Source organism: Schistocerca piceifrons, chromosome 1, assembly GCF_021461385.2.
Source record: "Schistocerca piceifrons isolate TAMUIC-IGC-003096 chromosome 1, iqSchPice1.1, whole genome shotgun sequence".
NCBI lineage: Eukaryota > Metazoa > Arthropoda > Insecta > Orthoptera > Acrididae > Schistocerca > Schistocerca piceifrons.
Window position 1 is genome coordinate 627506489 of NC_060138.1, and position 26692 is coordinate 627533180.

Here is a 26692-nt window from a genome sequence, read left to right on the forward strand (position 1 = left end):
TTGGGATAAAAGTAAATGACTTAGTGATAGTCAACGTGTACAAACCTCCATGCAAAAATTGGACATCTCCATTCTTTCAGATTTAAGCCACCTAGCAGTATATATTGGGGTTTCAGTTCTCACCATTTCAGATGGGGATAACACTCCTCTGATGACCAAGGTCTCCAGCTAGCAGATTGGGCTGATGTCAACAATATCCACCTCATATATGATGCTAAGGACAAGGCTACATTTACATCGAATGCATGGAAAACTTTAACTTCACCAGTACTCTGTTTTGTGATGACCAGTAATGATCGGATCCCAATGCAAGCAAAGCAAACTGTTTTGACATGACTGCTGAAAAGCCAGCACTCATCAGTCATTGTGGAGATTGGCCTGCAGTTACGTCATAGACAGCCTACCAATCGCCCGTTGGAACCTTTGTGAGGCACAATGGGACAAATTCCAATCTGACATGGAACAAACTGTGACCAGAATTCCTCCAATTCTGATAAACTATGAAAGGTTTACCAAACTGCTGCTGCTAGCAGCCAAAGAAACTAACCCATGTGGAGCTAGAAGAGAATACATACCAGGCTTTACCAATCAAAGTGAACCTCTTCTTCAGAAACACAACAACACTGAAAATCCCCAGACTGCAGACTCACTGACCAAGCTTCTTGACAAAGAATGAAGGAAACATTGGCATGAGCTAGCTGAGCAGCTTGACTTCACCCATTCCAGCCGTAAAAGTTGGGGCCTTCTCAGAAAATTAGGAGAAGTTGTACATCCTAGTTCCAAACAGAGTGCTGTTAACCCTAATAAAATAAGCTCAGTTATACTTGAAATCTCCAAGATCCATTGTCCCTACATAACAGAAGAAGGACCTTAAAAAACTTGTGGCTGAAGCACTGAAGAACTGCACAGAACAGCCATACATTGTGAGCACTCTGTCTGAATAAGAGTTGATAACTGCAACAAATAACATCAAATCAAGGAAAGCGGCCAGACCTCATGGAATCCTACCGGAGTTTCTAAGGAACCTACGTCGAAGAGCACGCACATGGCTCTGCAAATTTTTCTCCACCATACTTGAGACTGGAAACATCCCAAACAAATGGAAGGAGTCAAAGATAATAGCTATCTTGAAGCCTGGAAAGGGCAAGAGAGATCCCAAGAGCTACAGACCTATCTCTCTGCTGTGTGTGATGTACAGACTTCTAGAGAAGATTCTTCTAAAGAGAGTGACCCACCTAACAGATGCAGCAATACCCGTGGTGCAAGCTGGTTTCAGGTTGAAGAGGAGTTGCTGTGATCAGGTCCTGACATTAATCATGTATATTGAACGTGGTTTTCAGAACAAGAAAAAGACTGGTCTATTATTTATAACCTCTCAACTGCATACGACACAGTCATACGACCTATGGCCTAAAGAATTACTGTATAAGCTTGCTACAGTAGTCAAATGTAAGAAGTCATTAAAGCTCTTTTATAATATGCTATCCACAATGAAATACAGAGTATATCTTGACGGAAAAACAAGCAAAGCCCAAATCCTCAATAATGGACTGCCACAAGGCTCTGTGCTAGCTCCTTTAGTGTTTAATTTGTACATCTCTGATATGCCGGAACACAAATATGGAAGTTCACCTATGCCAATGATCTGGCTATTGCTTTTCATGGGGAATCATTTGAACAACTCGAATCAAGCCTAAATTTACAAATGTCTGCTTGTGTCTGTGTATGTGCGTATGGATATGTGTGTGTGTGTGTGTGTGTGTGTGTGTGTGTGTGTGTGTGTGTGTGTGTGTGCGAGTGTATACCTGTCCTTTTTTCCCCCTAAGGTAAGTCTTTCCGCTCCTGGGATTGGAATGACTCCTTACCCTCTCCCTTAAAACCCACATCCTTTCGTCTTTCCCTCTCCTTCCCTCTTTCCTGACGAAGCAACCATTGGTTGCGAAAGCTAGAATTTTGTGTGTTTGTATGTGTTTGTTTGTGTTTCTATCGACCTGCCAGTGCTTTCGTATTGTAAGTCACATCATCTTTGTTTTTAAATATAAATTTATAATGAATAATGTTTTGTTGCATTTGCATATTAATTAAGTTTCCCATGCTGAATGCATATAGTACCATAAGGCATCTGGCATATCGAATGCAAAATAAATAACAAGGTTGGAGTCATTACATGTTCAGGACAAAAACGAAACCATATGATGAAATATTGGTGTAGCTTGGATAAACTTACTGCAACACAACACCAATTTCATCCATTTTCTACTGTTAACCCATTAAGTGCTAAGTTTTTTTCTTCGATCTACACTTCTTTCTGTGTTTACTGGTTGACATAGAGATGAGGAAAAGGAATTTAAAATTTAAAAAATGTAATAATCTCGAAATAAATGATTTACTTTATTCGATCTCCAAGTGGGGATTATGGCACATGCCACTCTCTTTTTACATTTTCTTTTATTTTTTGTGCCAGACAACAAAACAGTCCTCCCCCCCTCCCCCCCCCCCCCTTTTTCACAATTTCTTTGTTTCCCCAGTATTGTGTATTCAATGACATGTCCATGTCTATGTTCAATTGGAACAAGTGAAATGGATGATTTTGGGTATGATGGATGTCCTGCCCTTTTCGGATCAGAAACAGCAGGTGATGAACAGGATATACCGTTTCCATCATCCTCCAAAATTGAAGCAGTGGAATATTTTCATTTGAGAGGCAGTAGATGATGTGCATGTTGACTAACACTACATCTAATGCGTCAGTGAACTATGGGAAGTACCATCTCTTACCTTGAATTCTCACACAACATTACTGCACATTCCAGCCCAGTTTGTCCACACCTCACATATGACTGTTATATTCTGAAATCATTCTTGGCTGTGGAACTGGCACTTTTTTGTTCTCAGCTTTGCTCCTTCTCTTTACTCGGTTTATTGGATGCACTGTTTCATGGTTTGCAAGAGATTTACACGATTGTTATCTTTCCATATTGCTGCCATTATCTCCATATTCTGTCAAATCTATAATCATACACTCCTCTTCGTTTCTTCTTCATGCTGTTCTTAGATTCTATATGACAGTTATTCATTCAGTTCATAACGGCAGTTCCAGTTGCCCTTACTCTCATTTCGGAGAGCACTTTCATCAAACGGAATCTTGTGAAAAAGTTTTTGAAATACACATGTCAAAAAAAAGTTTTGCATCACCTTGGTTCCCAGAACTCCTGAAGACAGACATTGACTGTATCACAGACACAATCCCTTTGACTGTTCAGAGATGTCACTAAACCCACCCAAAGATGTAAACAACCATGCATGAGCAGTGCCTGTTAGACAAAGGGGGTCCAACAGCCGATCAGTTCCAGTCAACGGCTTGTGTTATCTGTAATACAACCATGCCTAAACTGTCAATACTGTGGTTCGATCACATCCGCATTGTTACTTTGTGTCAGGAAGGGTTCTCAACAAGGGAAGTGTCCAGGTGTCTCAGAGTGAACCAAAGCAGCATTGTTTGGACGTAGAGGAGATACAGAGAGACAGGAACTGCTGATGACATGCCTCGCTCAGGCTGCCTAAGGGCTACTACTGCAGTGGATGACTGCTAACTACGAATTATGGCTCGGAGGAACCCTGACAGCAACGCCACCATGTTGAATGATGCTTTTCGTGCAGCCACAGGACATTGTGTTGTGACTCAAACTGTGCGCAATAGGCTGCATGATGTGCAACTACACTCCTGACATCCATGGCGAGGTCCATCTTTGTAACCATGATATCATGCAGCGCAGTAGGGATGGGTCCAACAACATGCCGAATGGACCACTCATGATTGGCATCACGTTCTCTTCACTGATGAGTGTCACATATGCCTTCAACCAGACAATTGTCGGAGATATTTTTGGAGGCAACCCAGTCAGGCTGAACACCTTAGACACACTGTCAGCAAGTGCAGCGAGGTGGAGCTTCCCTGTTGTTTTGGTGTGGCATTATGTGGGGCCGATGTACGCTGCGGTTGGTAATGAAAGGTGCCGTAACGCCCTTATGATACGTGAATGCCATCCTCAGAATGATAGTGAACCATATCAACAGCATACTGGCAAGGCATTCATCTACATGGATGACAAATCGTGCACATCTTGTGATCTATGCCGAATTGCCATTGAGGAGTGGGACAGTCTGGACCAACAGTGCCTTGATGAACTTGTGGATAGTACGCCATGACGAATACAGGCATGCAGCAATGCAAGAGGACATGCTATTGGGTATTAGAGGTACCAGTGTGTACAGAAATCTGAACTGCCACCTCTAAAGGTCTCCCTGTATGGTGGTACAAGATGCAATGTTCGGTTTTCATGAGTAATAAAAAGGGCAGGAATGATGTTTATGTTGATCTCTATTCCAATTTCCTGTGCAGGTTCCGTAACTCCCAGAACTGAGGTGATGCAAAACTTTTTTGATTTGTGTATATTTTGTGAATTTCAGGAGTCTGCAGAAAAGAAATCATATTCAACACAGCTGATCCGCCAGTCCTTCAATCTTTCTTCATAGACTGACATACAGTGACAGAAACCGCTTTGCGAACAGCACATGGCCCACTGTTTGAATCTAAATCTCACTGGTTTCCCACAAATGAAATATTTTAGGTAATGGTGTCTACAGTATTGTACCATTTGTTCATCAATGTTCAGGCTGTTGGAAAAAACTTGAAATTTCATGAAATTATTATTCAGTAAATCCATCAACCACAAATTTTAAAAAGTTTATCGTTTTTGTCAGTTGGGGTTCTGTTCAGACATGTGTTATCATTGTAGTGGAGGTGGCACTTTATTTCCAGATATCTGTTACAACTCATACACTGTCATACACCTTATATCAAAATCCTCATCTTCATTCCAGTAGAGCTTTTCCTGTGGAAGAGCATGGTATCCAGTGAAGAGTAGTATACCTATGAACCTTTTTATGCATACATTTGATAACTCGTAGCTGTGATTATTGTTCTGTGTAGTGTATTGGACACTTTCACTGACAAAGTTCATATACCTGTCCATCGAAATATTCTTCAAAGCACTCAACAGCAAATTTTCCTTTTAGTGCTATTATGAAATTGGATTTTCACTGTTCAGTTCCTGCTGTATCAGGACAGGTTTAGAGCAGATCGCATCATCTGTTGTCCAATTAGAAGTCACACAGATCCTCAATGGGAAATTCTGACTTTTTAACTGTTTGTGAGGCATATGGATTACTTGCTATGCTATAGCAGATAGCAGCAAGCAGTTAATAGTCCATGTGATTTCAATGTACTTTTTTTGGGGGGGTGGGGAGGGATTCTGATAGGGAAACTTATTGGCAACTCTATTTGAAACCTACAATTTGATCTCAGTAATTAACTTTCAAACATGTGTGGATATAAGCAGTAGGACTGTGACTGATAATGTTTTATTAGATGGAGATAAAAGCAGAAATGTAATTGTACATCCAGTAACAAATGCTCTCTCTGATCATGATGCACAGTTAGAATTAATAAAAGATAGTTGCTTATAGTACAGACAGTCCTCAGTTAGAATAATTAATGACTCCAGAACAAACATTTTTAAGAATCGATAACAATATTAGGGAAGGAAAGTTGCTACTCACCATATAGCGGAGATGCTGATTCTTGATAGGCACAACAAAAAAATGCACACAATTATAGCTTTTGGCCATTAAGGCCTTTGTCAGCAATAGACACACACGTGCATGCGCTCACACACACTCGCGCACACACACACACACAACTTGCACACACGTCCACACGTCTGCTGTCTCAGACAACTGAAACCACACTGCGAGCAGCAGCATCAGTGCATGATGGCAGTGGCGACTGGGTGAGGTAAGGAGGCGGCTGGGGCAGGGAGGGGGAGGAATAGTATGGTGGGGGTGGCGGACAGTGAAGTGCTGCAGTTTAGACGGAGGGTAGGAGGAAAGGTGGGTGGGGTTAGTCACTGTCCTCAACCATCCAGCCCCCTCCCTCTTGCCATTCCAGCACTACACAGCCGTCATTCCACCACCACACCTAGACTTTTAATTTCTTTTTACTTCTCTCCTTTCCACTACTTAACCCTCCCCCCCACCCCCCCCGCCCCCCCACCCACCCACCCACCTTCTCTCCTGCCCTCCGTCTAAGTGTCTAAACTGCAGCACTTCACTGTCTGCCACCCCCACCATACTATCCCTCCCCCTCCCCACCATAGCCTCCTCCTTACCCCACTCCCATCATGCATTGGTGCTGTTGCTCACAGTGTGGTTTCAGTTGTCTGAGACAGCAGACGTGCATGCAGGTTGCGTTTGCGTGGGTGTGTGTGTGCGTGTGTGTATGTGTGTTTATTGCTGACAAAGGCCTGAATGGCTATAATTGTGTGAATCTTATTGTTGTGCCTATTGCAACTCAGCATCTCCATTCTATGGTGAGTAGTAACTTCCCTAATATTGTTACATTCCATCCTGGATTTTCCATGGCTTGGTATTTAAGAATCATTTAGAAGTGGTGACCTGGCATGAAATTTATAAAGAATCAAATGCTAATATAACATTTAATCTATTCCATGATAAATTCCTGTCATAGCTTTCCACATTAGCTAATCAGAAGGCATATTTAACAGCCATGTAAAAAAAATATGGTTCACTAAAGAGACTTCGGTTACATTCAGCTATTTATACTATGAGGGTTATTGCAAATTTTGGTGATAAACATATCAGTAAACTAGCCTACTATGCCTATTTTCATTCACTGCTTTCAGATGGCATCATATTTTGGGGTAATTCATCATTAAGAGAAAAAGTATTCATTGCACAAAACATGCAATTGGGATAATTGCTGGAGCCCACTCAAGATCACCTTGCAGATATTCATTTAAGGAACTTGGGATATTCTCAGTACCTTCACAACACATATATTCATTTATGAAATTTGTTATTGGTAACCCATTTCAGTTCAAAAATAATAGCAAATTGCATAATTACAACACTAGAACAAAGTATGATCTTCACCATTTTGGGTTAAATCTGACTTTAGCACAGAAAGGGGTGAATTATGCTGCCACAAAAATCTTTTGTCATTTGCATACCAAACAGCATTTAAAATTCTGTCAAATGGCTCCTTCTGTTCGGTAAGAGAGAGAGAGAGAGAGAGAGAGAGAGAGAAAGTGTGTGTGTGTCTATATTCCATATCATTACAAAATGTATGGAAGAAGTATTAATGTTATGTAACTAAGATGTCATGTAAAAGGAAAAAAGGAATGCATTTGTTGGCAAGAAAAAGTAGAAAACCTGCAGCAGTTGCATACAACAAAAACTCCTCCAAATTACTAAAAACAGTTATTAAGAAATCAAGGAATGCACACATTATGTCAGAAATCAGTAACTCTGGTATCAGACTGGTTGACTGGTTTGTTGTTTAAAGGGACTAAACTGCTAAGGTCATCAGTTCCTAACAACAGACATAAGACTACAAGGAATGTAGTGATATGAGAGATAGCACAAACGGCCAAAGAACAGGATAACATCACTACATAATTAAATGGAAGAGCTATAAATAATGAGTCACAGATAGCAAATATATTAATAATCATTTCTTAAATATAGTAGAAAATGTAGGAACAAGGAGTTTAAGAGAAAAATCGGAGCAGTATGTTGAAGAAGCAACTCTCATAAAATTCAACCATATGAATGTACCAACAACTTCTTCTACTGAAATTAAGTAATTTATATATTCTCTCAAAACTTAAAGCTCATCTTGATTTATTAAAAGAAGGTGGCATTTTGCATTTTTGCTGTATTAATTTTATTTTTCACAACTAGTTTCATCTTTCTAGACCAATCTCATGTTATTTTGTGTTTCTGCACAAAATAGAATGTATTATATTACCTCCATTACTAGAAATGTAAAGATGTGAATGTAAACACATCGTATTTACCTGCAATGGAAATCTATAGCTTACATTCTGAAATATCATTTTTTTAAATTTATTATTTCTATTCATTTTCGTCCACAATTGCTGTCTTGGTCTGACAGCTTGACATTTACAAAGGTATGATATTGATCAAAGAGTAACATTAAACAGGGAATGAAGATGCTGACTTTTCAATGTGTAAGGCATGGTTTTCTAAGGCAGCTATATGTATTTAAAATATGTCTACACTCACATATTACATTTCTATTCATGGAGGCAATATAATCTATTCTATTTTGTACACAATCACAAAATCACCTGAGAATGGTCTAGAAGACTGAAACTAGTTGTTAACAAATAAAATTAATATACAGAAAAAGTGGACTATGCCATATTCTTTTAATAAAATCATTGGTGTGGTACCCACTATCAAGAAAATCATCTGGATTTGATGGTATTTCCAACAGACTACTGAGAAAATATGGAAAAAGTCTATAAGAATGGTGATTGGAGAAATGTCAAGAACTACTGTACCATTTCATTACTGAAATTTTCCAAAATTTTTGAGAATTTGTATTTTAAGAATAGTATTCCAACTGAGCAAAAGTAATATCCTCAGTCAATCGCAGTTTGGATTTCATAAGAGTTGCTCAATTGAGAATCTTTCGTTCCTTACTTTTGGGATTACCCTCGTAGTACACATTAAGGTTACATCAGATTCTTTTGCCCACAGTCTGAATTATAATTTAGCATGTATTCAATTTGTAACATAGACATAGGTCTACATATCGTATATTACAGTAACTAGTGTTCTGTATCAATTACTATTTCTACTTAAAATCTTTTATATACTGAATGTAATTGATATAAGTGTGTTATATATTACAGTACATCATCTTTCATAAGAATACCAGTTCAGCAACTATCATCTTGTATTTACAAAGTTACTGTTTACATCTAGAGTTTGTTTGTTGTTTTCAAAATTGAACAAATCATTTGGTAAGAATTTGTTAAGTACAAATACTACACTATTCTCATAAAGTTAATGCTAATTCATGTATGATTTGTAATTTGTATGTCACTGGCTATTCCTGACAATTGTACTTGTGGGACAATTGCACTATTTGTTTTTGTGCTTTGATTGTTATTATAATCCATACATACTAATGTTGACATCACATCAGGATTTCCTTTGTTCTCAAGCCTATGCTGTAGACAGAAATCTGTCATATATTCCATGAAACAATAAGTTTATGTTGCAAACTAAGCATGTAGTATCAGTATAGACTTCATGGTTGTTTCATTAAATCTGGGGGTGACTGAAGACATTGCCTGAGCCTACATCACCATCTTCTTTATCTTTCCTTGTTTTATGGGTGACATATGTAATACTGCTGATTTGCAGTACTTTAACATTTAGTCAATTTTCAACATAGACCTAGGGCTACATATCATATATTCCGGACACCATGGGGCTACATTAATTAATAGTTTTATTTATAACAAGTTATATCCACACTGCAAGTTGGATGAATACTGCACATGTTACTTTACACAATAACATTATTTCATGAACTATTGTCTTATATTTATGTAACTATTATTTACATTTAGTGTCTATTTGTGGGATTTTCAAATTGCATACAGTGTTTGGTGAAAGCAGTTTATTATCATCTATCACACTTCATCATGGCCTCTATCCATTTTGTAGCACAGTTCCCATCATTGACGAGAAGACCTGAATAAATTCTGAAGCACATCTTGTGAAATAGCCAACACTGCAACTCAGATTCAAGCTCTAAGATCCTGAAGATCGCTTAGGTTTTTTTTTTATGCCCCTGACTTCATGTATCCCTAGGCAGAGGTATCCAAGGGTGTCAAATCAGGTGAATGTGATGGTCACAGTCTTGTTGAACCTCACCCTATCCATCTGTTACTGAATCTTTGATTTAGGCCCTCTCTTAGTATGAGCTGTAAATGAGGGAGAGCTCTGTTCAGTTTAAACACCACAATGTCAGCAAAGCCATTTTGCTGACTCTGTGTTTCCAGAGATTGCTACTGCACTTCAAGGTAAAAAAAGAAAGTTTCAGTGACTGTAGTCTCTGTGAACCCAAGCAACACATTGACTCTTGGTGTCTCTTTCCCATTCCAGGGTAGCATAAGGTAGCTTGTTATACCATATGTGACAGTTATGTTTGTTAACTTTACCACAGATGTGGAATGCAGCCTCATCAGTACACAAAATGTGATCCATGAGGTGCATAATCTTCATGGTCTAATTTCTCAAACATCTGAACATGGTATGTTTTTTTCTTAAGGGAAAGTTTAAAACTTCCAGAATCATTGATTTTGGCTTATCTAACTCATTGCTTAAATGACACATTTAGATTTATTTTGAGTGCTTCTCTGATTTGCCACACAGTCTCTTGTGGTACAGGAGGCCTCCCACCATATGATTCATCAGCAATGTTTCGACATTTGCAGTTTTTTGGGACTGATTGACAAATAACTTGATGCTTTCTCTTGTTGATGCCGGCTCATGAAATCTCCAAGTGAACTCATTTTGTACCTCGAGACTGCACCTCCAGATAAGATAAACCACACAATGAGGCTCTAACGGCAGCCACACATTCTTCTATGATAACCATTCTTCTTTATTATCCTGAAAAAGATGCAATAGGCAGATATTATCACAGAAATTTATTATAATTGTGTAGTATGTAAATGCATCCATTATTAATTAGAAATGGAATGCGTGTTTATGACCACCTTGATTGAACAAATTGTGAGGGACAGGCTGCCGTAAAATGAATAGTAAGTCGCATGCAGCCTGTTGGCCATAGACTGTGCATCCCTGCACTAGAGGGATATTTACATTAATTGTTTTCCTGCTTTGATTGTTAAACTTCCATATGTACCATACCATAGATGCCCCCTACATGTAACTGACAGTAAGGAAACAACTAGTATATGTGCTGAATATCAGCAAAAGTTTCACTTATACTGGGCCAGTGCAAGGTGTAGTTGGGTGTTACATGTACTGAATCATATTTTACTTTTTGTAGCTTTTACAACATTTATTGGATAGCATTGCTTTGAAGACCACTGTCATACATAAAGGCTATGTCTTCTGGTTTTCATATTGTACAGTGTAGTCCTATGTAATTTCATTAAGCTCTGGATATGTAATAGTACTAATTTTATAATGAAGATTTAAGAACAAAATATTGTTAATGTTAATTCTCTCTCTGTGAGATTATTAGTTTTGCTATAATATCACACCATATGTAGATGACTCTATCTGTCCAGCTTTATTTTATGTTATTTTTTATTTATTTTTATTATACAAATGTTAAAATTTTATGGCTATAGTTACTAGTTATTGCCAGTTGTTTTAAATTACTATTTTAATATCTCTCTATCTTTAATTGTAGTAATCCACTTTACTGTACAGCCACCTGGCAGCATTTTTTATTGACCTATGAGCCAGAATAGACAGTATCAGTCAGTCTGTTTGCTACTTTGGTCCAGTTAACTTTGACTGACACTGTGGTTGAGCATGACGGCTATGTCATGTCACATATGACAATGATGTTTGCGCATATGTACACAGGACCAGCAAACTGCCTACTATTTTGATCCATTTAACTTTGATTGACACTGTGGTTGGGCATGATGACTGTATCCCATGTAACATATGACAATGATATTCGTGCAGTGTTTCACATACCTATACTTTAAATAAGGCTGTAAGGTATGTTTTTCATTGTAAATTTGTTTTCATGCTATTGACTTGAAACTAACTAACTAGCTTGTTTTCTCTGTTAATTCATTACTTTTTATTTTCATACAGTATAATATGGTACCACACATTTTCAGTGGCATTAGTTACTCAACCCATTTACTATCTGTGTATATTTATTTTGTTTTACAGTGACATTTCTTTAAAGATGTTAACACTGTAATATATACCCTCAATTTAGGCACCGTATGTTTTTATTCTGAAGTATTTCTGACTTGTAAACTTGTAGCAACTTTCAGATCTTAAGATGACTGTTCGAATGATAGAAACTAGTAATCAGCGTTCTCTAAATTGTAATCTTGGCCAAATACAGGTTTTTAACAAACTCTGCAACAGACAATTTTGACTAATATTTCACTGTACATTTATTCCCTTGTGAAGTTTGTTGTAAATAATCCACTGTAGTTCAAAAGGAGCAGCGTTATACATTATTACAATACCAGTAGCAAAAATTACATTCATTATGCCACATAAAGTTTGTCTTTAGGATAAGAAGAGGTGCACAATACTTCAACAAAAATTTTTGATCATTTACCCTGTATTATAAATTTTCTGACCGACTGCAAAGTAAATTTTGGAAAAAAAAAAAAAAAAAGAACTGAAAAAGTTTCTCCTTGACAACTTCTTCTATTGCATAGGAGGATTTTTATTATCATAATGTGTAAAAGGTAGTGGATAGGAATTTTTAACACAAAGCTGTATGTTCTTTTTTTCCTTAAAAAAATAATCACCATGTAGCCATTAACAAAATAATTTGTGACCTAAATATAAAATGACTTGTTCCACATCATTATCATTTCTCATGCAAATCATCCATGGAACTTGAAACTAACTAACTAGCTTGTTTGCTCTGTTAATTCATTACTTCTCATTTTCATGCAATATAATACAGTACCATACATTTTCAGTGGCATTAGTTACTCAACCTATTTATTAATTTTTGAGACTTTTTACATGTAGTACTTTCTGATCCATTGCACTGAAATACTGCTCACAGACCCTTACTATAAATTTCATCCTTAACACTGAATATGAGACATAACATTAATAAAAATTACTTTTCCTTAGTGATAGAATCAAATCATGCTCCAGTGGCACAAGAATTCTTGAAGAAGGGCTGCCCAAGGGGCTTGAGAGGTCATATGTGGGCACAAGTCCTTGGGGCAAGTTTAAAACCAACAGTAAGTTGTACAATTTATTTTTAGCTGTGTTAGGGAAACCATTCTTTATGGGATACTTCTCATAATGTTATATTGTTTTATTTGTTGTAATTATTGACATTATTTTTATAATTATTACAGAAAGGAATGACATTTTAAATACAAATGCTATTATGAAAAAATTGCATCACTGTTATAGATGCAGTTAGGTCATTGTTATCTTGGCACATTGAATATAATTCTCAAATCATATTTTAATTAAGTTCTGGGAATAACTATACCTAATCTATTCTAGATGGCAGTTCTTTTGTTGCATAATTTATTGGTTCTCTTTACTACACACATACTCTGGTGTTGAAAAGAGATTAGTTTATTGATCTATTTCAAAGAATAATTGACAGATTTCAGTTTCATTCTTTTATTTCAAATCCTTCAGCATTCAACTGTATAGAGAATGCCAATACTTCTTGATTTCTGAAGTCATCAAAAATAAATCATAGAGAGTTAAAACCTTTCCACAGCGTGTACAGAAATCAGACTGTAATTAAAAGAGGCAAATGACATAAAAGGGAGACAGTGGTTGAGAAGGACATGAGACAAAGTGTTATTTAATCTGTACATGACCATGCTGTAATGTAAAATAGGAGAAATAGGAAAATGAATTAAAGTTTGGTGAGAAAAAATAAAAATCTTTCAGAATTGCTGATGATTTTGTAATTCCATCAGAGATTGTGAAGGAGTTGAAAGAGCAAATGAATAGACTGGATAGCATCATGAAAAATGAGATGAATATAATAAAAGTAAAGCAATGATAGTGGACTATTCAGATTAAGTCAGGTGATGCTGGGAAAATTAAATTATGAAATGTGACACTGAAAGTAATATCCGAATTTTGCCATTTGGGAAACAAATTAACTGTTGGTGGCAGAAATAAAGAGGATACTATATGCATACTGGCAGTAGAAAGAAAACTTTTCTGAAAAAGAGAACTGTATTAATGCTGAATATAAATTTCAGTGTTACGAAGTCGTTGAGGTTTACACTTACTAATACTTTTTATTCCATATTCACCAGATACACAAATGGTGAACATCAAGTACAGAACCACACAGTCCAAGAGTAGTCTGAGACAGAGGTAGTAGCTGTCACCACAAATTGGCCAGCATAGTATGTGGCTCCTATGCAACAACAATGAGAACTGCCATTCCCTACTTATATCAGGCAGGTCAGCAACGGGATCCCACCAGGTGATACAGCAATCACTGTGAGGGCATAGCTTCTTTCCAGCATTTGTCCTGTGGTTGCCACTAACAGCTTCCAGTGCACTCAGTGGTATGGAGAGAAAGTATGAATCAATTTTTGACATGTGTGATAATTTCATCTCACTGTCTGAGTCAGTTAAGTCAGTCTTTCATGGAAGTTTATCTCCAGATTGTAGTCTTATATTCAAGTGAAATGTAAATGATAAACAGCTCAGATAAGAAGAGAATTAATTTTAACAGAAGACTACTGTAGTTTGGATGAGTAAATCAGATAACTAACAATGAGGTCAAAGTCCAGAAAAAGTAGGAGAGTGAAAGGAAATGCTGCGGTGGGTGAGGGAGTGGGCATCCAATAAGGATAGCTTCAAATGAGAACATGAATACTAACTAAATAAAAATAATCCTGTTCTTCAGGGTATGGGCTACAAAGGGCCCAACTGGGGAAGGCAACTTGCCACCAACTATTTGGAGTAGCCATCACAGATGAACTGTTGCAAACCAAATTCCGAAAAAAATAGGAGAGTGAAGGGAGAGTGTGTATTGTCAGATTGGTAGCTGAAAGCAGAGCACATCTCAACTGGAACCCACGCTTTGTCCAAATGCCTCGGAGTCCCATGTGACCATCCTTCCATACTTTCCATTGGATGCTGCAGACATCACTTGCAAAATGTGACTTGCCTGCAATTCCTAATCTGTACAAATTAGTTCTGACCTGCAACATAGGCTGTTTCTGGTATGCAAGTCATGGGAAAGGCACCACAAACAGTCATGGTACCAAGGTGAAAAAAAAAAATTTAACATCCCATGAATCAATAAAGCACTCCCAAAATTCCTACAAACAGGTGGCAGCTTGCAAAACTTTCCCTTTTCCACAGGAGTGGTGTCTACAGTGTTTACAAGTTTTTAAGGTACTCCCTTGGGATGATGGGTTGCCCTATAGGGGACTTAAGATTTATGGGTGGGTGAGCATTAAATTGTTTAAAAAATAATTATGCATGTGTGAAATACAATTATTATTTAAGAACATAAGGGACAGTATAATGGATTATAGGTGGTGTGGAATTGCTGGTACAACTTCTCTATGTGGAGCGGGCTTAAGGACCAGTGAAAGTGATGGGGGTGACAGGAATGAGTTGTAGTTGTGAGGTGACAGGGCCACCAATGTACGGCAGCATTGCCCACAGTGGCTCAGTGTCTCTTGATTCAGGAATCAGTAGTACGGATCTACAACATTCTGCACAATGGGCATTAAAGGTTGTCATAGGGTTGCGTCATACATTATAGTAGCGTCCAATTTTTGGGGAACCTGTTTCAGCCAAAGACATTAAGTAAATAGTGCAACATCTGCTTGTATTGTTTTCCCTCCTGCATTAATCATTTATCTTGAAAGACTATCATTTCCTGCTGCCTCTCCATTCATCATGCACTGAATGGCATTATACATCTCATCTGCCATTGCTTTACAAATTTCATTGTTTTCTTTATTGCCCTTATGCATTTATGATTCATCTCTTGAACGCAAATATTTCAGTTAATCTTTGAATGCTGATACAGTTTTCTCTCTGTTATCAATTATTGTGCCACCTGCCATCTTACTTGATGAAGTGTAATTTCTACCAACATAATGAAGTTCAGCTATATTTAGTCAGTACTCCTGCTGCTGTGAATCGTTTTTCTTCCTAAATGTCATTGTTTGTTAGTTGTATTGTATTGTATTGTATTGTAACTGGGGACCTAGAAACGATGGAGACTCCATCCCCGCCGCAGCTGCAGTGGTCCACAACCCCGTGATGACTACCGCAGTCCACTTCACCCCTCCGCCGCCCCACACCGAACCCTGGGCTATTGTGCAGTTTGGTCCCCGGTGGACCCTCCAGGGAACGTCTCACACCAGACGAGTGTAACCCCTATGTTTGTGTGGTAGAGTAATGGTGGTGTACGCGTACGTGGAGAACTTGTTTGCGCAGCAATCGCCGACATAGTGTAACTGAGGTGGAATAAGGGGAACCAGCCCGCATTCTCCGAGGCAGATGGAAAACCGCCTAAAAACCATCCACAGACTGGCCGGTTCACCAGACCTCGACACAAATCTGCCAGGCGGATTCATGCCGGGGACCAAGTGCTCCTTCCCATCCGGAAAGCCATGCATTAGACTGCACGGCCAACTGGGCAGGCTGTTTGTTAGTTACTTGTTCTATAGATGATTTGCATCATATCTATTGAAACAATGTGGAATGAGCTATATATGTATGCTTTTCTTCGCGGGTATAACTGTATTTACAAAATAATAAATACCTCAGTTGTTTAAGTTTAATAAAAATGAACATATTGTTTTTCTTACTTCCTCTTGAAGACATTTCTGAATAATTTTGTTTAACTTGCCTATAGCCGTCTGTATATCATTATTTTGTTCTGATACTTCCACCTTCAGTTCCAACAGTCAAAGTACAGAAATGTTTACATTATGAGTGCCTCTCCAGGTCTGTTCAGTTGATGAGTTACTGTATGATGTATTCAAGTATACATAGCTGTGTATAGAAGTTAGTTTGATTTATAATCTAGTTTTTTACTGTCCTCCTGTTTGTTTTTTAAACAGATCTGATGATGGCTTGGTAATAATTTAAAACGTGATAGTACCACTTCAGAGAACTATCGCTGGAATGTATAATAAAAATTATAGAAAACACTCGTGATTTTTTTCTCAGGCAGTGTGCCTAGTCTGTTTACAATGTTGCTCCTGGCCTGCAACATGGGCTGTTGCTGATATGTAAGTCACAGGAAAAGCAGCACAAACAGGTGATGGTACCAAGGTGAAAGCAAAAATTTTGACATCCGATAAACCAATAAAGTACTCCCAAAATTTCACACACAGGAGTGGTGGTTACAATGTTTACAAGTTCATCAGGTGCTCCCTTGGGAAGCGATTTTTCTTCACACAGGTAAATTACCTCAGGGGACAATAACATAATACACAAAGGGACAAAAACAAAATTAGTGATGTCTCCATCATTAGAAAAACAACTTAGAGATAAGTTCAGTAGACACAGATTTTTGTAGACCTAAAGAACACGATGCACCCAATTAAGTCTTCTATTCATATGAATGCATAGGTATTTGGAAAAGTACATCATTCACAGCTTTTTCCAGTAACATCCAATAATAATCTTCTGTTGTTCTATATGATTTGAGAGCAACTGTGTGTGTTGTTTGTTTCCTTAGGGTCATTGAGTACGAATTCTCATTGAACCACGCCATAACTTCTGAGAACATTTTGTAGACCTTAGCCACATGATTAGGAAAAGATTGATTGCCAATCAAAAAGTATGAATTCTCTACAAAAGTGTGAAGTTACAAGCTGTTTTACAGGATCAAGGTAAGTCATTACAGGTAGGGATCAAGGATAGTATGACAACATGAGGAAACGTTCATAGCCACCCAAGATCCTGTACCCCACATCCACCTTTTGGTTTGGTTTTGTTGATGATATCTTTATGATCTGTACCCAGAGCCAAGACACACTATCATCATTCCTCTACAGTCTCAGCTTCATTCCTACTCATCTGGATGACATGTTTTATATATTGAGTTTCAGCTCTCCAATGGCTTCATAAAAAACTCTGTCAAAATCAAGCTTGCCAGTGATCAACAGTTTCTCCACTGTGCGTGATATCCTTCCTCCCACACTAAAAAGTCTCTCCCACACAGTCTGGTCACTTGTGCCCAGTATGGTGAAGGTCTTATTAATGTTTACACCAACAAGCATTACCCTCCAAACTTGGTCTACAACCAGATATCTTGCAATATTTCTGCATGTACTTCTAATTATACAACCATCCCCATGAACAGGAGCCCACTTCTCATTTTTTAATATCACTGCAGACTAAAACATCTTAACCACACTCTCTATCACATTTTTGACTAACTTTCATCATGCCCTGAAATGGGGAATATCCACCTCACATGTCCAAAGTGGTATTTCACTCCCCTGTCTACAAAGTATCCTGGTCCATCCTTATGACATACCTACATCTACATTTATACTCCGCAAGCCACCCAACAGTGTGTGGGGGAGGGCACTTTACGTGCCACTGTCATTGCTCCCTTTCCTGTTCCAGTCGCATATGGTTTGCGGGAAGAACGACTGCCGGAAAGCCTCCCTGCATGCTTGAATCTTTATAATTTTACATTCATGACCTCCTCGGGAGGTATAAGTAGGGGGAAGCAATATATTCGATACCTTATCTAGAAACATACCCTCTCGAAACCTGGACAGCAAGCTACACTGTGATGCAGAGCACCTGTCTTGCAGAGTCTGCCACTTGAGTTTGCTAAACATCTCCGTAACACTATCATGCTTACCAAATAACCCTGTGACAAAACACGCTGTTCTTCTTTGGATTTTCTCTATCTCCTCTGTCAACCCGACCTGGTAAGGTTCCCACACTGATGAGCAATACTGAAGTATAGGTCGAACAAGTGTTTTGTAAGCCACCTCCTTTGTTGATGGACTACATTTTCTAAGGACTCTCCCAATGAATCTCAACCTGGCACCCGCCTTACCAACAATTAATTTTATATGATCATTCCACTTCAAACTCTTAACACTTTCCACATGAGTTGTATTCTTGTGGAAAACTCAAATGCCATTATGCACCCACCCAGCTGATCCTCTTCCAGTATTATCAAGGTTATCCTACTCTTTCAGGGCTAGAGCCTTTGAAATCAGTTATATCATATACTATCTCTGCTGCAACTTCTACATGGTGTTTTATGTAGGCATTGCCACCAACTGACTCTCCCCCAGAACGTATGGCCAACCCAGAATGATGCTGCAAACCAAAATCTATGCAGAGTCCTCATGAATGGGGCCAGCTTTATGAAAAGAGTAGGGAATGGTGTCAGAGTTCTAGTGATTGTCTTTGTGTACTGTTTCTGGGGACATACTTTGGAACTGCCTAGTACTAAAATCCCTGTCTTTCCCCTTTATGGGATCTACTCAAACTGCTGAGGCAATACTACGGACAGTGTCTCATTATCAGCAGGAAGCAATGCCGCAAACCTGTTTGTTAGAAGCCATATGGCCATTACCTTCATACAGTCTACCTTCTGAAGCACATCAAAATCTTCAGATCTTGGCACAGTTACTAGTTACCATTGGGTGGATGGGTTCTCTATGGAAACAAGAGAGCAACGAGAGTATCTGAGAATCTCCACAGTGCATTCACAACAGGAGACCATCTTGCCACTCCATCATTGTTACAGTTTGTAATAGCCATATAAACTCTGTCAAAAATTGCCAGTGCACCTTCCAGCAGTTTGCAAAAAGCAATCAACTTTTTCATCACGATATTGCAACAACAATTATTCAGAGAGAAAGAGAGAGAGAATCTGTCTCTTTCACAGAGGAATAGAGTCCAAAATAGTGTTATGCTTATGTAGAAACTAAATCAAGCATAAATTACAAACTTCAAGCTCTGTCTGCTACAGGTGTCATTGTCACCTACTGCCATAGGATCTACAACATTAGTGGGTGTCATTTAATGGTTCAAACTGAATCAAGTGGCAGGAGTGCTTATGGTTCAGATTCAGATTCTTTATTCAAATTCCTTGTTGCCATTGACCACATACAGCAGCAAGTTACAGTTACAATCAAAGTATTAAAATTAATATGCATACTACATGCACAAATGTAGTATCTTCTACAAATACAGAAAAAACCTTAAATGTTAATATCAACATTATCATTTTCATTGAACTCTTTTATATTGTAACATTGATTTTTTGTTAGCCAGTTGTACAAGGTATTCAGAAATTCCCATTACAAACTTCTAGGACTTGTAGAGGGGAGTGAGTACATAACATTTTGAACGGGAATCCAAGTCCAGAAACATACCATTTCCCTTCCACAGCCATTTGAAAACATGTTTTCTAGGTAGATATGCAACAGGGTAGTCATGGTGGGGTGGGGGTTATGTCAGATTGTCTGCCATCATTTGGTCTCTATCCTACCTCTGTGATTTTGTCTGAGCCTCATCCATGTGTCTTGTGAGAATTAGAGCAACATGGATGAGCACATATTTGCAGAATACACCAACACAATCCTTCTGAATGATGAAGTTCAGGGTAATGGAAGAGTTGATAGCTGTCTTTATCAAGATTGTTCTCCACAACATATGGCTCCATCACATGCTTTTCACCACAGTTATGCAGTGGCTTTGAGAAAGGACACTTTCAGTCAGCAGACATGACTGTGGTGCTATAAGGAGACGTCAGACACCTGAACTGGAAGAGGCCATACTGCATCACATTGAAGAGAACCCATGAACAAGAACATGAAAGTATTTGACTGTTGATGAGTCAAATTGTAAAACAAGTGATGTACTATTACTAGTCAATTACTTGTAAAAGAGGCCACACTACCAACATGTTTTCAAATAACAGTGTGGAAACTATGTTTGCAGACATGGGTTCCAGTTCACAGTATTATCTACTCATTCCCCTCTACAAGTCCTAGAAGTTGCTAATGGGAATTTCTGAACAGCTTGTATAACTTAAATTTGATTTTTTTTAAATGAGAAGGATGAAGCAGTGAAATGAAACTCGTTAAAAATTCCGAGGACATTCACTTTATGAGAGTTCTCAGTTGTTGCTAACCTGTCCCTTGGGATGTCAATGTTTGCCTTATTTCTAGTGTCATGTTCATGAATTGTTTCCCTGAAAAACACTTTTTCATGTTGTTCTTGACAAAGAGTGCATAATCATAGATAAAGAAATTCACCACTTCTAGTACCCTAAGCCTGGTAAAAAGAGGGCAGTAGTGCTCTTTAGAACCACCCTGGCTCTTTAGGACTAGCCTTGCATATTAGATGGACTTTAAAAATGTTATTGATATTATGAGAATGGCCCTATATGAGTAGGTCATATATGTTACTGAAAGAGCACAAAATATGTGGTGGTAGAGAGATAATTATCTCTCAGTTTCCACATGAGGTAGGACACTGTGAAATCTTTTTTACAGACTTCGTTGATATTGTTTTGATGCCAGAACACAAAGAATTTTGGTGCAGGAAAACAGTTGCCACTGAGTGGCTACCTTACTAGTCTAGGACACATTGGCTGAAAGTAAACATGACTATTTAAGCCATTGGCTGGCCTGTAGATTGCACCACTGAGAGGCTGCACACCCACCCAAGAGTGGGGATCTCTACCAGTGCTAGTGTCTTGAGATTTCCGTCACGAACCATACAGCTGTGTGCCCAGATTGCTGGTGTGGGATTTTATGTGGATCACTGATTCCCTGAGCCAGGAGTGGATGGCAACAATGTAGAGATGGAGGCCTCTGAGGAAAGAGGGGAGAGAAACTCCCAGCTGGGGGTAACCTTGAAATATGGATGAAAATGGCAGATGCAAAGTGCCACCCCATGCTCCCCTGTGGGAGCATGACATGACAGGACCTGTGATGGGCATTCCAAGCTAGGATCCATGGTAGTGTCTGGCAGTAATGGGGAAGGTGGATGCGACTCTGCCAAAGGCTGAGGTCACACAGGAGATGTTGAGTGAGGGGTGTGTCTGCCTGCTGGAAGGGCACCACAGCAGCAGCTGGAGGCTGTGGCATTGAAGGCTTATCAGGCAGTGCTGATGCAGGCAGAAATTGAGGCTTGAACACCAGCAGCTCAGGCACCCAGCAACTGAGGCACCAGCAAGGGTGGAGGCATGGACAGGACAAGTGAGTGGGTGCCCACCTGACCTCAGAATTGACTTTGATGGCACCATCCGGAGAGTGTAGACATGGCATCTGTTCTGACACATGATGGGTATTGGTAACCAGCAGGGGCGCTGACCAAAACCAAACATGCTGACTGCCATCCCTGTGTTGTACAGTGGAACTTGACAGTGGCGAAAAGCAGGTGCAGGAGCTGTAGCAGAGTCCATGTCTGGTGGCCATGGAGAAGCTCAGCAGGGCTACAGGAACCAATAGGAGTCATCCAGTAGGCTGTCAGGAAAAACAGTAATGCTGTCTCAGCAGGAAAATCCTGCAGATATTTTTTCATCTTGGCCTTAAAGGTACAAACCACGCACATGACCTCACTGTTTGATTGAGGGTGAAAGGGAAGGGAGCGAACATGGCGAATGCCTGACCACACATTGAAATCACAAAAAGGCTGGGTCAGGAACTGAGGTCCATTGTCAGAAATGAGAGTAACTGGGAGATCATCCACAGAAAATATTTTTGAAAGAGATTGAATAGTAAATTTGATAGTTCCAGGGAGCACCAGGCCATGTATGTAAAATATGAGAATGCATCAATGAAACCCCAGCCAAAACACATTCAGAAATGGACCTGCAAAAGTCACATGGATGCATTCCCAGGGCTGGGTTGCTGAACACCATGGGGGAAACAAAGATTTGGGAGTCACCTGTTGACTAGCGCACTGGGGACATGCAGCCACCAAATGCTCCAGCTCCCGGTCAATGCTGGGCCAGTACACATGTCTGTGAGCCAAGGCTATGGTGTGGGAAACACCACAGTCACTGTCAAGTAACAGCAGTAAGACCTCCTGGAACAAACTCCCAGGAATGACCACCCTGGGAGATGGGCTGCACCATCCGTGGAGAGGAGGAGGACCCCATCTGAGACTGAGATGATGTTGCAAGACAAAATAATTATGTATTAGGTTGGAAGTGTGGTCCTGAGGATGAGATGGCCAGCCCTGCTGAATGAGGTGTATGACCTGCTTGAGGATGGGGTCAGATGCTGTGTCCCTGCCAACTTTGGTACTAGTGATTGGAAGTCATTTACCACTTGGTAGGAGGCAACATCCATATGGAAATGCACGAGCTTGTCTGTATCAAACTTGGGGTTTGGATTGATAGGTAGCCTAAATAAGATGTCCCCACTGGCACAGTGCCCCGTGGGGTGAAAATGAATGTCATAGTGGTTTTTGGAGAGGAACAATCACCAGTGCTGCAACCTGTAGGCCGCCTTATTTGGTACCTTTGTGGATGGACTGAATAACAAAACTAATGGTTGTGCTCCGTAATGAGCTGGGATTTGGTACCATACAAGAAGACGTAAAATTTGGTGACTGCATATGCATTGGTCAGAACTTCTTTTTTCACCTGAAAGTAATGGACTTGTGCTGAACGGAGAGTTCTGTATTTGAACACCAGTGGCTATTCTGAATTGTCTGCATTTTGATGGGCTAGGTCAGCCCCCACACTGTACTATGAAGGTTCTGTAGCCGAAACCAGTGGTTTGTTAAAATCAAAAGTAGCTAGACACGGCATCAATCTGAGGCAGTCCTTCAGCATGGAAAATGCCTGGTCGCACACCAGAGACCCAGAGACCAGACAAAGGAACCATTCTTGCAGAAAAGAAGGTATAGAGGGCATGCTATGATGGATGCCCTGGGAATGAGCCAGTGGTAATAAGCAATTTAACCAAGAAAGCCTTCAGTGCATGCAATGATGAGGAATGTGGCAGGTCTGTAATGGCCTTGGTTAGACTTGTCAATGGTTGGGCGGGTACCTTGCCATAATATGGTATGGCCCAAATACTCTCAAGATGGTTGGAAAAATTTAGACTTCTGTAGATTGCAATGCAGACCCATGGCCCAAAGTTATTCAAAAAGGGCCCAGAGATTGGGCGAGTGGTCACTCGTAGTACACCCAGTAACGATGATGAAACATTGCATAATAGTGGACACAACCTGTTCCAGAGAATGATGAAGTATTTTGGGGGCAGTTGCCACACCAAACATTGACAGCTAGTATTGATACAGGCTGAAAGGCATATTAGGAACCATGACATGCTTGGACTCCTCATCCAAGGGTAACTGGTGATATGTTTCAGAAAGATCAAGTTTCGAGAAGAATTGAGCCTCTTCTAAATGTGTGAACTGTGTGAATAGCTCTTCCAGGCGTGGCAATGGGTATGTGTTGACCACATACTGTGAATTCACAGTGACATTAAAATCACTGAAAGTCACATTTTACCAGTGTGTTTCATCACGTACCAATGGGTGTGGCCCTTTCATTAGAGTAAATAGTAATCTCACCCTAAGAGATGTGAGCTAGACCAACTCTACCTTGACTTGGGATTGGAGGGCTATCAGAATCTGCCAAGCATGAAAAAATCTAGGAGCTGACTGCTTCAAAGTTATGTAGGCTCTTAAGTCTTGGAGCATCCTAGGCCTTCTGCAAAAATATCCTGAAATTCAGAGCACAGAGACTCCAGTGATTGATAGCGGCATTGGCAGATACCAACTATATGGAGTCCCTGACTATCGAGCTAAAGACATGAAAAGTATCAAACCAGAAATGGTTTGCTGAGCTAGCATTATGAACAACAATAAAGGTAACATGCTGAGTTACTGATCTAAAGGTAACATCATGTGTGAATTGACCAAGAAAGGGGATTTGCTGTTTACCATACCTCCATAGCCACCTGTTTACAGGCAACAGTAGAGGAGAGCCAAGGTCTACATATGTTTGGGCATTAAGCAGGAAAACTGCTGTGCTGGTGTCCACCTGCAGGTGCAGCTGACATGAGAGTACCAAAACCTTGATAAAAAGCTTGTTAGATGCCTGATCAGGAACCGGTCCTGATGATGACGCTTCCTGGATATCCATATCCATGTTCTCTGCCATTGATTGGGAGACATGTGCTGGGGACACAGCGATTTATCATATTGGGAGTAACAAGACACACACAAGGCAATATAAATTGGCAACTGGAATGCTGTTTATGTGCTGCATGGAAGCCGCCAAATCAGCCAGCTTACACCGCCACCAAATTTTCCTCACTGGATGCAGTGGACGCAGCTGGGCCACCCTACAATGCAGTGACATCGCACCGTGCTTTCAGCTGCTGACCAGCTGTGCGTGTGGCCTCATACATCTAGGCAATGGACAACACCTCGTCAAGGGAAAGATTTTATAGTTGGAGGACCTCATCTGCAAATGACTCTTCTGACTTGTACACGGCAAAATGGCCATGGAGAGTCGAGGCCAAGGCACAATAAGACTGATGGGGCTATATCTTGCATTGGCAGAATTCAACCACAGCAGCCATAATGTGCATGCCTTGGCAATAATAAGAAGAAAATAATGAGTGTATGCTGTCAAAAGGAGCCGGCCAGAGTGGCCAAGCTGTTCTAGGCACTACAGTCTGGAACCACACAACCGCTACGGTCGCAGGTTCGAATCCTGCCTCGGGCATTGATGTGTGTGATGTCCTTAGGTTAGTTAGGTTTAAGTAGTTCTAAGTTCTAGGGGACTGATGACCACAGCAGTTAAGTCCCATAGTGCTCAGAGCCATTTTTTTGTTGTCAAAAGACAACCAAGAAGATTCCTTTACTGGGGCCAACTGGCTCAACATCCGATTCAAAGCAAGAAAAATCCATGACAAAAACAGTGCACAACATATCTCTGCATCTGTCACGTGGTAAGCAAAAAAACTTTGTCATAGATATTGTTCATATGCAATCTTCCCCCACCTCATTAAATGGTGTGAATGGAAGTGGAAACATAACCAGAGATGAAGGTGGTAAGAGCAATGCCGACACAGCCAGTTGCTTGAATGTAGAAAGTTCCATCTGCTGTTGCACCAATGTTTGAAGCAGAGCTTCCATGTCACAACAAGAAAAATGTCACAGCCCAATGCAAAAAGCAACTGCACAATGAAACATTTGAAAAATGACCCTACTAAAATGAAAAAAGTTAAATTAGTAAGGGCATTACTAAGGCCTTCCTCATTAAATGGAACTGATGTTCCAACCAACCATCTATGGGGTAAATAGTTCAGTAACATAAATGACCAGTGTCATTAATTTCTGCAAATTATTTGTCTGGGACTAACGTGAATATGTTTTAGAAGTGACTCTGGTAAACATATGCTGTCACCGGTCAGTATTGTTACAAATGATTCTGTCTCTTGCCTTATTCTTGGTCTTGTATGGAAAGAAAAGCCAATAATAAATCCTTGTTATGTATTATAACAGTGTGTAAATAAATGTAAGAGTACATGTGCATTGAATGAAATCCCAAGGTATCAAATATTTGATACACTCACAGCTCTTTCCCAAAACACAGATAAGAACTCAGAATTGAAGTGAAATGTTTCCACACAACAAATAATACTATGATTATTTTCACCAAAAATATATGTTTTTACTATTGTATTAAGAATAATATTATCACTGCCATTTCTCTTTATATAACCTGATTTTATTTATTTATTTGTTGTGTATACAATGTTTCCCTCTTGAATATTTGATTCTGCTAGCCTCTTAGGTAGTTTTTAGTTGGTTAGCTGCAACTATATCTTTTGTACGAAGCCTGGTTGCTAATAGCACTTTATTTGTGTTTCAGCATCATGATTATTTCAATGAGTTGAAGTACTATGTACTTCAGTATGATCTTCTGGTAGATAAACTCATTATTAAGGTATGTACCTGCTACACAGATTAATCTTGATAATAATCAAATAGCAAAATATGAGAGCATAGATGTTAGCAAGTTTCAAAAGTTATGTTGATTATGGTCTGGTAT

The 26692-nt window shown here is 39.5% G+C and overlaps 1 protein-coding gene across 1 annotated transcript in view; it reads left to right on the top strand.

The window, feature by feature from the left end:
• LOC124710862 (TBC1 domain family member 19) overlaps window positions 1-26692 on the top strand; it is a 173422-nt gene that overhangs the window by 70916 nt on the left and 75814 nt on the right. Inside the window, exons 7-8 of the mRNA XM_047240959.1 lie at window positions 12787-12899; window positions 26513-26587. Of these exons, the coding sequence (XP_047096915.1) occupies window positions 12787-12899; window positions 26513-26587 (188 nt within the window). The remainder of the gene's footprint in view (window positions 1-12786; window positions 12900-26512; window positions 26588-26692) is intronic.